At 36.8% G+C, this 13,793-nt stretch overlaps 1 protein-coding gene across 1 annotated transcript in view; it reads right to left on the bottom strand.

The window, feature by feature from the left end:
- Positions 1–13,793, bottom strand: part of LOC150087073 (uncharacterized) — a 98,351-nt gene that overhangs the window by 25,994 nt on the left and 58,564 nt on the right. Inside the window, exon 3 of the mRNA XM_090371796.1 lies at positions 3,538–3,781. Coding sequence (XP_090227922.1) covers positions 3,538–3,781 — 244 coding nt within the window. The remainder of the gene's footprint in view (positions 1–3,537; positions 3,782–13,793) is intronic.

Below are 13,793 nucleotides of genomic sequence, written 5' to 3'. Positions count from 1 at the left end.
TAGATAACATGGCTAGTTAAAATGAAATTGCCTACCTGGAGAAAATTTAAGCTTCCTAAGCAGGAGTCACAAACATGATCTTGGTAAATAAAGTTAATAGGAATGAGAATAACCAGGACTTCTAAAAATCATCATACTATGCAGGAAAAGGTGCTAAGTGTAAATATGAATGGGATTGGACCATATTTTCCAGTAGTCCCATCATCAGTTTTGGCTTTTACTATACTAGCATCACAAGTATTCCAGATCACCATGTACTACTGCTTGAACCAAGTTATGCATTACCAAACAGGGCAATTCAAAGCAGTGCAAGAATTAGGATCTATACCACTGCCCATAACTTTCCAATTCAAGTAAATTATCAATTTACTTGAACCTTAAACCCTCCCCTATGATATTAACAAAGATACTCATACCTCCTCAGTTCAAGTAAATTTCTTTTTTCTAAACAAATTCCTTCTACCAATTAGAGAAGTCCATTTTTGGAAAAATATTCCCCTATTACCTCGTAGAAGTCGCTAAAGTATACAATAAGCAAATCCACATGGAAGCATTCTCAAATTTCAGTTCTGCAGAGAACTGCATTTTTATACCCATTTTCCCAGTATGACATTATGTGACCAAATGCTCGGTTTGTTTTTGTTTAAATCATGAGTTGCCATGTGGAAAAACATACATCCTTTTGTACCCTTGAGAAATGAGAACTACTTATCACCAATTTTTGGTACCTTCTGTATTCTCAATCCACTTACAGTATGAGAGAGCACTACAGATTCCAATGACCTTTTGTGTTTAGTCACCATAAAATATATATAAATAAAATGAAAGATAAATCTTTATTAAAAGAAGAAACTGCAGTAATCTTCTTACTCTGTACCAAGAGTCTGCTCACAGTAGAGACCCAATTTTTTTGCATTTCAAAAAGACAGACTGTTTTATTTGACAAAGATGTAACTTCCATTCTATTCTTTCTTGACAAGGTTCTTTCTTACATGGAAGACTACTGTACAAATTGGAGCAGTACGGCATTAAAGGCAAGTTGCTACAATGGATAAAAGGATGGTTGAGTGGGAGAAGACAGAGTGGTAATCAATGGATACTGCTCTACGTGGACTATCTATGTTATCAGTGGCGTCCCTCAGGGTTCAGTGTTGGGCCCATTGTTGTTTTGTATATTTATGCTGCTGCAACAGGATCTGGAAAAGTTGGCTAGATGGGCTGAGAAGTGGCAACTGAAGTTTAACATCGACAAATGCAAAGTACTGCATATGGGTAGCAGTAACCCTACAGAAATGTACCAACTGGGTGGTGTTACACTCAGGGTAGTGGAGAATGAAAGAGACCTGGGGTAACTGTGCAGTCAGATATGAAGTTTTCTGGGCAGGTCATGGGGGTCTTGTGAATGACAGGAATTTTGCAAGCAGGGATAAGGAGGTGATTATTCCCTTGTATAAGGCAATGGTCAGGCCACATCTTGAGTTCTACGTACAGGTCTGGAAGTCTCATTTTAGAAAGGATGTAGAGTTGCTAGAACAAGTACAGAGAAGGGCAACAAGGCTGATGAAGAGAACAAAGGGGGTGCTCTAATGAAGAAAGGCTTAAGTTCTGCAAATTGCAGCTTCTAGAGACTAGGCACCTGCGAGGCAATGTGATTGAGGTGTATAAGGCCTTGAATGGATTGAGAAGGCTCAATGCTGATGGGATTCTTCCTCTTGTTCAGATTACAAACCTGAGGGGGTATAGATTCAAAGTGAGGAAAGACAGTTGTAGAATAGATGTGCAGAAGTTTGCCTTTAGCCAGCGGGTAGTTGATTGCTGGAACAAACTTCCATCTTTGTTGGGGAAGTTGATAGATTAAATAAATTCAAGGCAGAACTAGACAAACATTTGGAACGAATGGCTCAGTGAAATGGGGAGGGGTTTTTTTTTTTTTTTGGCTGATGCTGTATAAGCTTGCTTTCTTGCATCATGTGCCTCTACTAATGCTCAGGTTGAATATACACTAACATTCTACATTACTGTGAGGAACAATGAAGATTGGCAAAACAATTTCACATATACTAATTGTAATTTAGTATTAAAATTCTATTTGCTGCAGCAAAACACTGATGCAAAATAGACCACTAGATAATGTGGTTTATTTTGCATTAATATTATCTTATATTTTAGAAAACAGAAAATTATTTTAGAAAATTCAAATATCATTCATCTGAAGTGCTATGATTAGCCTCAACTTCTCTATGTACAAAATGGAAAAATTTTTATACTGGAGTGGAGGGCTGACACCTGTTATATTTTGAGAATACAATACCCTCAGAAAATAAATCGACTGCAAGATAAAGTTTGCACATTTCCAATATCTCTTCTAAGAGCAAATAATTAGCAGAATTAATCTAAAGCATTTAAAAAAACTAGACAGGTATACAATTGGAGTAAACACTGAGACACCACTAATACCCAATATTAAAATAAAATCCAAATCACAGTAAATGCAATAGATGTTTGACACCTGTTATATTTGGAGAAAACAGTACTCATGAAAATAAATAGACTGTAAGGTAAACTTTGCACATATCCCATGCTCAGAACATATTGTATTCTGTACTGAACATGAGCAAGACAACCAAAGTGGCTTGAAAATTTCATATTGATTTATTTATTTCATATTGATTTATATAACTTTCCATAATATCAAAGACAAACAATTTCCAAAATTTGCAGGGAAAACCGAAAAAGTTGGCAACCATATAACTGGGCTCATTCATTCATGGTGACCTTACTAAACACACAACCAGTGTTTTGAGCTGTGGATAGTGGACAACATACACATGGTTCACAGTCCCTGTTTTCAATGTTTACAATTTTAGGTATTTTTAACAGGAATAAGTTGTTCAGTCTTATTCATGCATAGCATATTTCAAATCAGTTAAAAGAGAATGCAATTCTCATTTATAATTTCACATCCAAGGGAAGGAACACCTATTTCACTGTGCAAGCAAATTGATTGTTTCAGTTAAAATTCTACTTTTCAGGAATATCATTTATTTTATTAAGCAAGAGCTACACATTTTATGGGAACCTATAATATAAAATTTCATAAAAATGCAGTTGATTTAGAAAAATTAATTGTACAACTTTGAAATAATTACACACTTAACTGAACTGACATAAAATTTAGGATGTTTTATTATTAATATTTACAATTATTAATTAAAAATTGTTGGCCGTATACTTCAAAGTTTGCCGCCTTCATTAGAAGAAAAACAGAAATTATATACCGATTTATATGTTACTTTATAGTCATTAGCCAAAAATTGTAAGCCAATTTCTGTTAATAAGGTTTTTTTTATTTTACCACTAAAATGTATACATTAATAATTAAATGTACTAAATTTTTATAATGTTCCACTGCAATAAAGTGTGAAATTATTTCATAGTGATTATATCTGTATTAACAGTTATGTCCTTCACCAACTGTATTATCTGTGTACAACTTTCAGTGGCACTAAATTCTTATACAAAAAAAGTTTTACTTACTCAATTTCAAGAATTCTTCTCCGCCTCATTTGACGATGTGAATATTTTCTGACTGCCATTACAATGGTTACATTAATAATAAGAAATCCTACGATCCCACATATTGCTCCTAATATCACACTGGATGATCGCACAGGACGTATATAATCCTCATCTCGAGAATAGCTGCTATCTCGTGATGCACCATGATTATTCTTAAAGCTTCTGGATGGCATGACATAATTTAAGGATGCAGTCCCTGATCCTAAAAACAAGCATGATTTAAAAAAAAAGCTGAATACCAACATAAATGAAATAATGCACACTGTGTATTTGAATACACACCCACCTGATTAAAATGAGCTTTAATGCTCACAACTGTTTACAACAGTTAGGAGCATTAAACCTGTAGTATGTTCATGTACAACAACAGCTCTGTAGTGCACTGAGTAATACTCCATCAGATGTTGCATCAGTTTGATTTGATATGATTTTTATAATTTTTTTTGCTATGAAAGTAATGTTATGCATTATTAACTACTTTTTAATCATTTAAAAGTTTCTGGCTCATCTCAATATAAGTGGAAAATATCAAATATTTTATAATAGCTTTTGCACCAAAGAAAAGCAAGGGAAATAATGAATAAATTATTTCACCACCTTATTTATTATTTGCCAGACAGTTGCCATATAAGGTGGAGTAAATGAGACAGACACTTGTCTCATTTACTCTTCCACTTCAATAGAACAAAGGAAACCACAGCAGAGAATGGCCCAGTTTGGAATGTAACTGTGTATTTACAAGATTAGAAATACTATCTGCTGCTACGAGTTATGTAAAGATAAAATGAACATAAAAAAAAAAAAAACACAAATATGACAAAAAATTTCTTGGACTGCTGCAATAAAAAGATCACAAAGTGAAGGAGCTCAAAAATAGTCTTATTTTTATTCAAGTAATCACCATCTGAATGAATGCACTTATTACTGTTCTAAAAAGGTTTCTGAAAGTGTTGATGTTCAGTTCAGTGTTACATTTTTCCTTCTGTTCTCAACATCCTGAAATCTCTTATCTTTGAGGACAGTTTACACATTGGGAAAGAGGAAAAAGTCAATTGGGAAAAAGGAAATTCACGTCAGTAGTCTTTAAAAAATCTGTACATAGAACACAGTTGACATTTGTACCCTTCAGGTACAAATTCCTTGTGAATCACACCCTCTTTGTTGAAAAACACGATCAGCATCATTTTGATCCTGGACATATATAAACAAAACTTTTTGGGCCTTGGTGATGATTTTGAAGTCCACTGCATGCTCTGGTGCTTCGTCTCTGGGTTGTACTGAAACACCTAACACTCATCTCCAGTGAAAATAGGGTCGAGGAAATTAAGATTATCTTGACAAGTCTGCATAAATGCATCTGTGAGGTGCAAATTTTGAACAGACCTATGTTTTCCCTAAATCTACACGCAGAATTTGACAAATTGTCTCTTTATTCATATCCAACTCATCAGCCATCATTCTGAGGGTCAAACGACTATCTCTTGCCACAATTTCCTGGACTTTTAAACTCTGTCCTCATTTCAAGAGGTTGACTACTTGGGTAATCACAAATATCCTCGCATCTGTCTTTGAACTGCTTATACCATTCAAACACACTGGTACAACTCTTAACATTTCATCACCGTAAACAGTTATTAACATTTCAGTTGCAGATTTTCCCAGTTTACAGCAAAATTTGATATGCAATTATTGCTCCATTGCAAAATCGTGATATGGAACATTAATGCTACTAAATAAATTGGTCATTACGTACAAACTGCAGACAATGTCTGTAGCACCATTTGTTGGAAGGTTATATATATATATAATCTCTTCAGTTTGTCTAGAAAACTTTACTATGGGTAACAAAGTAAATGTCTACCAATTTTATGGAGATTAGGTGAAATTAGGTAAAGATTTTAGAATAGAAATAGACAGCTCCTGCCCTCAGGTACTCTAACATCACAGAGTTTTGACACTAACAGATAATAGTACCAGTAAGGCCAAAATGACGCAAGGAAGCAGACTTCGCTGCCAAACATAAAAAAATAAAAATAAAAAAATAATAAATAATATAAAACAAAGTAATAAAATAAAACATAGTATAGGTAGTTCCCTACTTTATGAGTTAATTTGTTCCTAGCATGCGCTCAAAGTGAAAACTCATAAAGCAGGAATTTATTTCCCATAGACGTCATGTTGAAAACAGGGGTTACGTTCTCAACAGTGAAATCTGACCACGCTAATATTAAATAAAGGTCAAGAAAACAGTTTATGCATAAGCAATGATTTATTTATCCAAAGAAATTAAAACACTGCTTTTAAAATCAAGTAAATTATAATAATAAGTAAATTATTTATGTCATACAAATGTTGAAGAATGTTTATTCTTCATCATCACTGACTAAATGCACACTCAATGGTTCACTCATTTTTGGTTCAGCATTCGCTGGAAGCACAAGGAGTTGTCTTCTTTGGAAACGATTCAAGAGGAGTTTGTTTCCAAGGCAGTCTCTTTTCTTTTCTTTATAAATTTCACAATTGCATGCATAGGCATTTTTTAAATCTGTAGCAACTTGTCTAGTGCACTCGAAATTTGAATCTTGCGACTTGAAAATTACAATTGTTTTTTCTGTGTTGATGTTGTTGTTTGGTTTTTAGGAGCATTAGCAACTAAGGCCATATTGTTCCGGGAATATGCGGTGGTCATTCCCTTGACCTTTCCGCATCCTCCGTATTTGGTGGTGACGGGCTCGAACCCCGGTCTAATCAAGAAGCGTGTGCTACGCACTGCTGCTCCTTCCCACCTGGCTACGGAGGCGCCTTTCTGTGTTGAAAAGCTTCGTCAAGCCCCTTGAGAGTGGAAGGAATGAACAAGAGTTTCAGCTATTAAACCCTTCTTCCTCAGCTTCTTCACATTTTTCCATTTCAATAAGGTCTTCATTTGTGAGCTCTCCATTGTGTACTTGAAGCAGAACAGTGACTTCAGTTATAGAAATCTCAAACTGCAATTTGTTAGTAACATTTATGCCCGCTTCTATTTCACTTTTTACAGTCCCTGTTGGTTCTTGAAATCCTCCAAAGTTATCAATAAACTGATAATAGAGTTGATTCCAAGCACACTTCACGTTCTTCTCTGTAATTTTTTTTTTTCTTCTCCCATGCTCATTTTGTTTGCATCTAAAATATGGAATTCTTTAAGAGTTCGACCTCCTTCCTTATCTCTGCCTGAACAAACAAGTGCACACATGTATTGTATTATATAGCTATGCCACATTTATTTATTGCAATTAACGTTCATAATTTTGATTTTCTTGATACTTGAAAAAAAAAGAACTCTTAAAACGGGAACTGCCTAGTATGTATTCATACTAGGCAGTTTAATGTATTCATACTATTCCCATTCCAGACGATAACTACTCAATTCTTCTTCGCATTTAGCCAGACTTACTTTTTCTGCCACATTGGGAGAAAGTTTATTCCAGTTTGTGGCAGCCTACTGCACACAGGTTAACTTCATGATCTCCAGTCTTACTGCTGGAGATTACTGCTGGTTCCTTGTGAGGAAGAGTAAGCAGGAATACAAGAGAAAATCCCTTAGTAGCAAACATTTTTAAAGACAATTACAGGTGTGCTGATTGTATATTATTGAATATAACTATTTTGCTATGATTTATGATAATTTTTCCAAAGTTAAATGAGTCATAGAAAACATATAATTTTTTTTACACTTGTATTACAAACTTGAATTATACGTATATATCCCTTTATTTTAACATTAAACATTGGTACATATTTTGATGTAGACATGATAGACTTTTTATGGTAATTTTCGGAATCAGCACATTTATTTCCACCAGAATCATATACAGTAGAACCTGGATAAGAAATTCCCGCATAAGAAGTTTCCGCTGTACTAGGTTTGGTTTCTTAAGTGATCTCTATATGGTGAAATGTATTATTTTCCAGCGTAAGATGTTTCCCGGGTAAAAAGTTTTCCTGCAGAAAAGTTTGTGATAAAGAATACACCACAGTATTATTATAATGATGTTTTTCCACTTAATACGTTTTTTAAATATAGAAATTTTTTATTTTTAATATAAAAAATATTAAACAATATAAACATTTGGTAATCGAACAAGTTAGTGCCAAGCATAATTTTAGTTCATAGTAAACCACCGAAGTAGGTGAAATGGCAAAGTTTTTGTTATATCTCATATTGCGAATGCCTTCACAACAAGTTGCCCTTGATATTGCACTACCTCCAATAAGCCACACTTTGCCAATGGAGAAGATTAATGTTACTTATTCTCAGCAGATAATTAGCATTTTAGCATTAGCATTAGTAGAGGCATTTGATGCAAGAAAGCAAGCTTATGCAGCATCAGCCAAAAAAAAAAACCCACTTCCACTTCACCCCTCTGTTCGTTCAAAATACCTGTCCAGCTGAGCCTTAAACTTATTTAGGCTATCAACCTCCACCACAAGGGACGGAAGTCTGTTCCACCAACCAACCACCCGCTGGCTAAAGGCAAATTTCCGCACGTCTATCCTACATCTGTCTTTCCTCAATTTGAATTTATGCCCTCTCAGGTGATTTTTCTGAGCTAGAGGAAGAATCCCATCAGCATTGAGCATGCTTAAACCATTCAAGGCTTTATACACCTCTATCAGATCACCTCGCTGGTGCCTAGTCTCCAGACACTGTAATTTGCAAAACTTAAGCCTTTCTTCGTAAGAGCACCCCTTTGTTCCATTCACTAATCTTGTTGCCCTTCTCTGTACTCGTTCCAGCAGCTCTACATCCTTCTTGAAATGAGGCCTCCAGACCTGTATACAGTACTCTAGGTGTGGCATGACCATCGCCTTATACAATGGAATAATCACCTCCTTATCCCTGCTGGAAAAATTCCTGTATATCATTGACAATACTCCATGAGCTACTCTCACAGCCCGTCTGCACTGCTCAGAGAACTTCATATCTGCCTGCACAACCACCCCCAAGTCCCTTTCATTCTCTACCACTGTCAGTGTAGTACCACAGAGTTGATACGTTGCTCTGGGGTTGCTGTTTCCCATGTGTAGTACTTTACATTTGTCAATGTTAAACTTCATTTGCCACCTCTCAGCCCATCTGCTCAACCTTTCCAGATCCTGTTGCAGCAGCATAGTGTCAGTAGTGTCCTTGACAACCCTGCCAACCTTTGTATCGTCTGCAAACTTGGACATTAAGCCGGATATACCATCATCAATATCATTTATAAATACAGAAAACAATAATGGACCCAACACTGAGCCCTGAGGGACTCCACTAATAACATCAGTCCACGATGAGCAGTGTCCATTGATTACCACTCTCTGTCTTCTCCCCCTCAACCACCCCTTTATCCATAGCAGCAATTTGCCTCCAATGTCACACTGCTCCAATTTGTGTAGCAGTCTTCCATATGCAACAGTATCAAAAGCCTTTCTAAGATCCAAGTATATAATATCAAAGTTATTCCCTGCATTCAGTTCTTTTGTGACTGCATCATAGTATCCAATCAAGTTGGTCAGGCAAGACTTCCCCTTAACAAAACCATGCTGTGTCTGAGCTATAACTGAAGTCTTGTCTAAATGATCCTGCAGTGCTTCTTTAACCAGTGGCTCCATTAATTTTCCTGGAACAGAAGTTAAGCTCACAGGTCTATAATTACTTGTGTCAGCCTTTGATCCTCCTTTGTGAATTGGGGTCACATTTGCACATTTCCAGTCTATGGGTACCTCCCCTGAGTCCAAGGAAGCTCTCATAATTATGGCTAAGGGTTTGCTTACTTCCTTTGCTGCCTCCTTTAATATAACTGGATAGATCCCATCCACCCCGGGTGCCTTTCTTGTGTTTATCTTCAACAGTTTCTCCTCCACTTTACTCCCAGTTATTTCAAGATTCTGTAGCTTACTGCTAGAGTTGAATACACCTCTGGCATTCCCCTCGCTGAATAACTCCTCATGTGTGAATGTTGATGCAAAATATTCATTTAGTTTGTTGGCTACCTGAGCAGGATCATCAACACTTGACCCATCAATATCGAGTGGACCAATCTGATTCATCCCCTTCCTTCTAGAGTTTACATAAGTAAAGAACTCTTTGCTGTTTTTCTTTGCATCCCTTGCCAAGGATTTCTCGTAATCTCCCTTCGCCTGCCTAACCTCCTTTGTAACTTGGTTGCATATCAACTTGTATCTATCATAGGCTTCTGTGTCATGTGTTAATTTGTATGTATCCCATGCATTTTTCTTCTCTGCCCTATGCCTCATTAGTTCATCTGACATCCATTTTGGCCTAAACCTTGAACAATATTTCTTAGTTGGTATGCAAAGCCTAGTAGCTTCCAAGATAAGTTCTTTGAATGCTTCCCATTTAGAATTTGCTGTTGGTAACATCATCAGTTGGTCCCACTGTATAGAATTTAAATACTGTCTCAGTCCATCGTAGTCGCCTTTACGGAAGCAATAACCCTTCCCTTTACACCTAATGGTAGTTACCTCTTTGAGTAAATCCCACTTCAGCACACTGTGATCACTGCCACCTAGTGGTTCATTTATCTGCAGATTCTTAATGCATGAAGAATCACTGCTGATAATCAAATCAAGAGTATTACTCCCTCTAGTTGCCTCCCGAACATGCTGATGTAGAAAACAATCATCCAATAAATGCACAAAAGCCCTGCTAGTGTGTGAGTAACCAGCCCCCAAATTCCAGTCAATATCTGGGAAATTAAAATCTCCCATTATAAGACACTCTGATTTACTGGCCCACTCTATTTCCCTGTACAGTTCCTTATTATACTCATCAGAGTCATTAGGCCTATAGCTCACTCCTACTCTCAATTTTGATCTCCCAATGTTTATGTCACACCAAACTAACTCCACACTGCACTGTCCAGCGATGTCGACTGGCTTCACTTCCTTGGTTTTTATGTGTTTCTTAACTAATAGCATAACCCCTCCCCCCTTCCTATCCTGTCTATCCTTTCTGTAGACGTTGTACTCCCCAAATTGCAGTTCTGCATCCCTTATATCTGTGTGACACCACGTCTCTGATATCCCAACAATATCTGCCTTCAATGTTTTGAGCAATACCTCAAATTCATCAAATTTATTTACTAAACTCCTAGCATTGGTGTACACGCAAGTATACCTGCACCTGTTTCTATTCTTAGCTACCCTAACACAACCCATGTGTTTACTTGTACCGCAATGGCTCCCAGCAGTCTCTGAAATACCATGCATCTTGTTTTTCAGGCTTCTGTTCATTCTAATAGAAGCAGTGCAAGAATCTCTTTCACCTCTGCCAGTGGCTACTGTCAATCTATTGGTCTTTGTCTCCCCCCAAGCTAGCAGTTTTCCGACCCACCTAACACTGCCTCGATAGCATCAGCAAATATTCTTGCACCCTTTCTATTTAAGTGTATCCCATCCCTGTAGAAGCAATCTCTCCTGTTAACAAGTACAGTCCAGGCTGAAAAAAATTCTACCCCTTGAGCCTTGCACAATCTTTCCAGGGCCGAATTGATCGACAAGGCTCTCATCATATACTCCCTCCTATTGTGTCTGGGCAGAATTGCAGACACTTTCAAATTCAACCCTAATTCTCGGCTTTTGTTCAACAGTGACCTGTACTTGTTAAGTAATTCTGCCGGTCTCCTACTCTTAATATTATTAGTGCCAACGTGTACAACTATATCACCTTTTGTGCCCTTAAAAGATGATATTCGATCTACAACGTCATCAACCTTTGCCCCTGGCAGACATACCCTGGTCCTGTTCCACCTATCTTTTTTACAAAGATGTTCCCCGTTTCCCTGACAATAGAGTCACCAACAACTACTAGTTCCTTCGGGACCAGTGCATTCTGCCTTAGGGGTTGTCTCTGTGTCACGCGATGCCCAAGTGCAAGCTCTGGCGTTGATGTGGGCAGCTGAGAGCTTGATGGGCCCCTCAATTTAGTTTCTTCGAGGGCATCCACCCTGTCCTTCAAGCTCTCATATAGGCCCACAAGAACGCCGAGTTGTTGCCTGATATCGATACACTCCTTGCATCGCGCACACACAAAGACATCCCCCTTGGCAGTATCATGTCCCGTACCCGATTGCTCTGCAAACATCAAGCAAACAGTGCATTTTATAAGGCTGTGAGTCAGAGGACAACTGCCCCCCTCAGTTCTGCTCTGAGCCACAGCACTTCCATTAGCTTGAGCCTTTTGCTTTGCTGCTCTGGTCTGAGTCATGATTCTATTAATTTATTAATTAATTATGTTATGTTATTAATTATATTACGTTTGTAATCTAAGTCATTATATGTATTTATTTAAACGTATAATTTAACTGCTAACGAAGTTCAACTAACGCTATCTAGTACGGTATATAACCTACGGTATATCTAGTACGGTATCACAATGGCGGGAAAGTTACTAACGGTAGCGGTAGTTACGAACGGTAGTTACGAACATGTGGAAACCCTTACCGATACTTTTACAAGGCCGAGTAAAGAATAAATACACCAAATTAATCAAAAAATCACAAAATAATGTTATACTACTAAATTTAAATCAAAAGTTTTAGAAAAACAATAATTTCAAATCAATAAATAAGAAAAATCCACTTAGCGGCTTTGAACACGACCGTCACTAGTAGCCTCGTCAGCAGAATTAAAGTTGAAGTGGTTATATCTCTAATAGTGGTTATATCTATAATAACTCCCAGATACTTATAATTGGCAAAGTATTGCCTATTCGAGAATCCACTGTTGAAGCGTTACTTATTCGAGGTAGTTCAAAGCAGATTCCGTCGGTTTTTTTTTTTTTTTTTTGTTTGATATGTTGGTTCGTTGAATGCTGGGTGAGGGGGTGTTCGCGAACTAGCTGATGTAATTCGTGGTAGCACGTTGTGTGTATGCGCGGGGTCGTCAGCCAACTTGCATGCACTTGGTTGCAAGCCTGCGACAATGTGTTAGGATTCGTATGAACGTGTCTTGACCCTCCCGATAATATTTGTAATTTGTTCACGTGTTTGTTTTTTTATATCTGAGGTCTGTGCTTCCCGTCGCAAATCTATGGAGGTCTTCAATACAGACCAATCGTTTGGATGATAGGAATTCGTTTCAAGGGAATCTGCTTTGGGCTCAGAAATACAAATATTAACCAGCAGATTTTTAAATAGGGGTTATCCCCTTGCTACAATAGACAGAATTAGGGTACAAGCTAAGGATAGGATACAAAATACTACACCAACCAACAATAGTAATATCAAAAAATAACTATTTCTGTCCCATATTGAACAGTGGCACAAACAACTTAACAGATTCTTTAAAGATACCAATTTAAAATCGTGGCCAGGCCAATACGGAAATTACACTATACTGAACAATCGCTCAGCCTTTTCCTCGTTCACAACACAAATTAATGACCTGGTATACAACATTTTTTGAGGTGATTGCGACCCGTCTTACCAGGGTTCGACGCATTTCCTTTAAATATTCGTGTTAATCAACATGCGGCCTCAGTTCGTGCTTCTCATTCAGCAGCATCAGAATTAGCCTTTCATGCCGTTAATGAAAAAAAAATTTTTATTTAAAAAGGCCAAATTACTTAGGGTCCAACATAATTATATGCGACTTAATTGCAGAAACCGTAGAAATTAAATCACACGAAAATTCTGTTAATGTTCTTAGACCATATCTAATCTCAAATTCGTGGGCTTTTACGTGCATGCGCTAAGACTAATAATCCCTACTTAAGTTTCATATGCAACCCTATTCGGTAATTTTCATTCCTGTGATCACAACATACGGTCGAAAAACACCGTCAGCTTCAGGAAGAAAAATATTTTTGCAATTTTTTCGTTAAAATTCTTTTAATTAATTTTCTTATTTTTAATTGCATTAAATTGATTTTTAATTGTTTTAAATTGAGTTTTATTGGGTTAAATCGATTTTTAATTTTTTTTTTAAATTATTTGTTACTCTAATGTTAGATTATGAAAAAGCATTTGATCGAGTAAACAGAAGAAAACTATGGGACATATTGAGTAATAAAGGATATTCAAAGAATCTTACAAAAATAATACAGAGTTTATATCAAGGAACAAAAATAGTAATAGATACAGGTAATAAATTAACAGAAGAAAGTATAATAAATCAAGGAGTTAGACAGGGATGTAGCTTGTCACCAATTCTGTTTAACATATATATCGAGG

The sequence above is a fragment of the Mastigoproctus giganteus genome, chromosome 4, assembly GCF_048544385.1.
Source record: "Mastigoproctus giganteus isolate SK-2022 chromosome 4, ASM4854438v1, whole genome shotgun sequence".
Lineage (NCBI taxonomy): Eukaryota > Metazoa > Arthropoda > Arachnida > Uropygi > Thelyphonidae > Mastigoproctus > Mastigoproctus giganteus.
The sequence above is the reverse complement of the archived record's forward strand: the minus strand, read 5'-3'. Positions and strand labels throughout refer to the sequence as shown.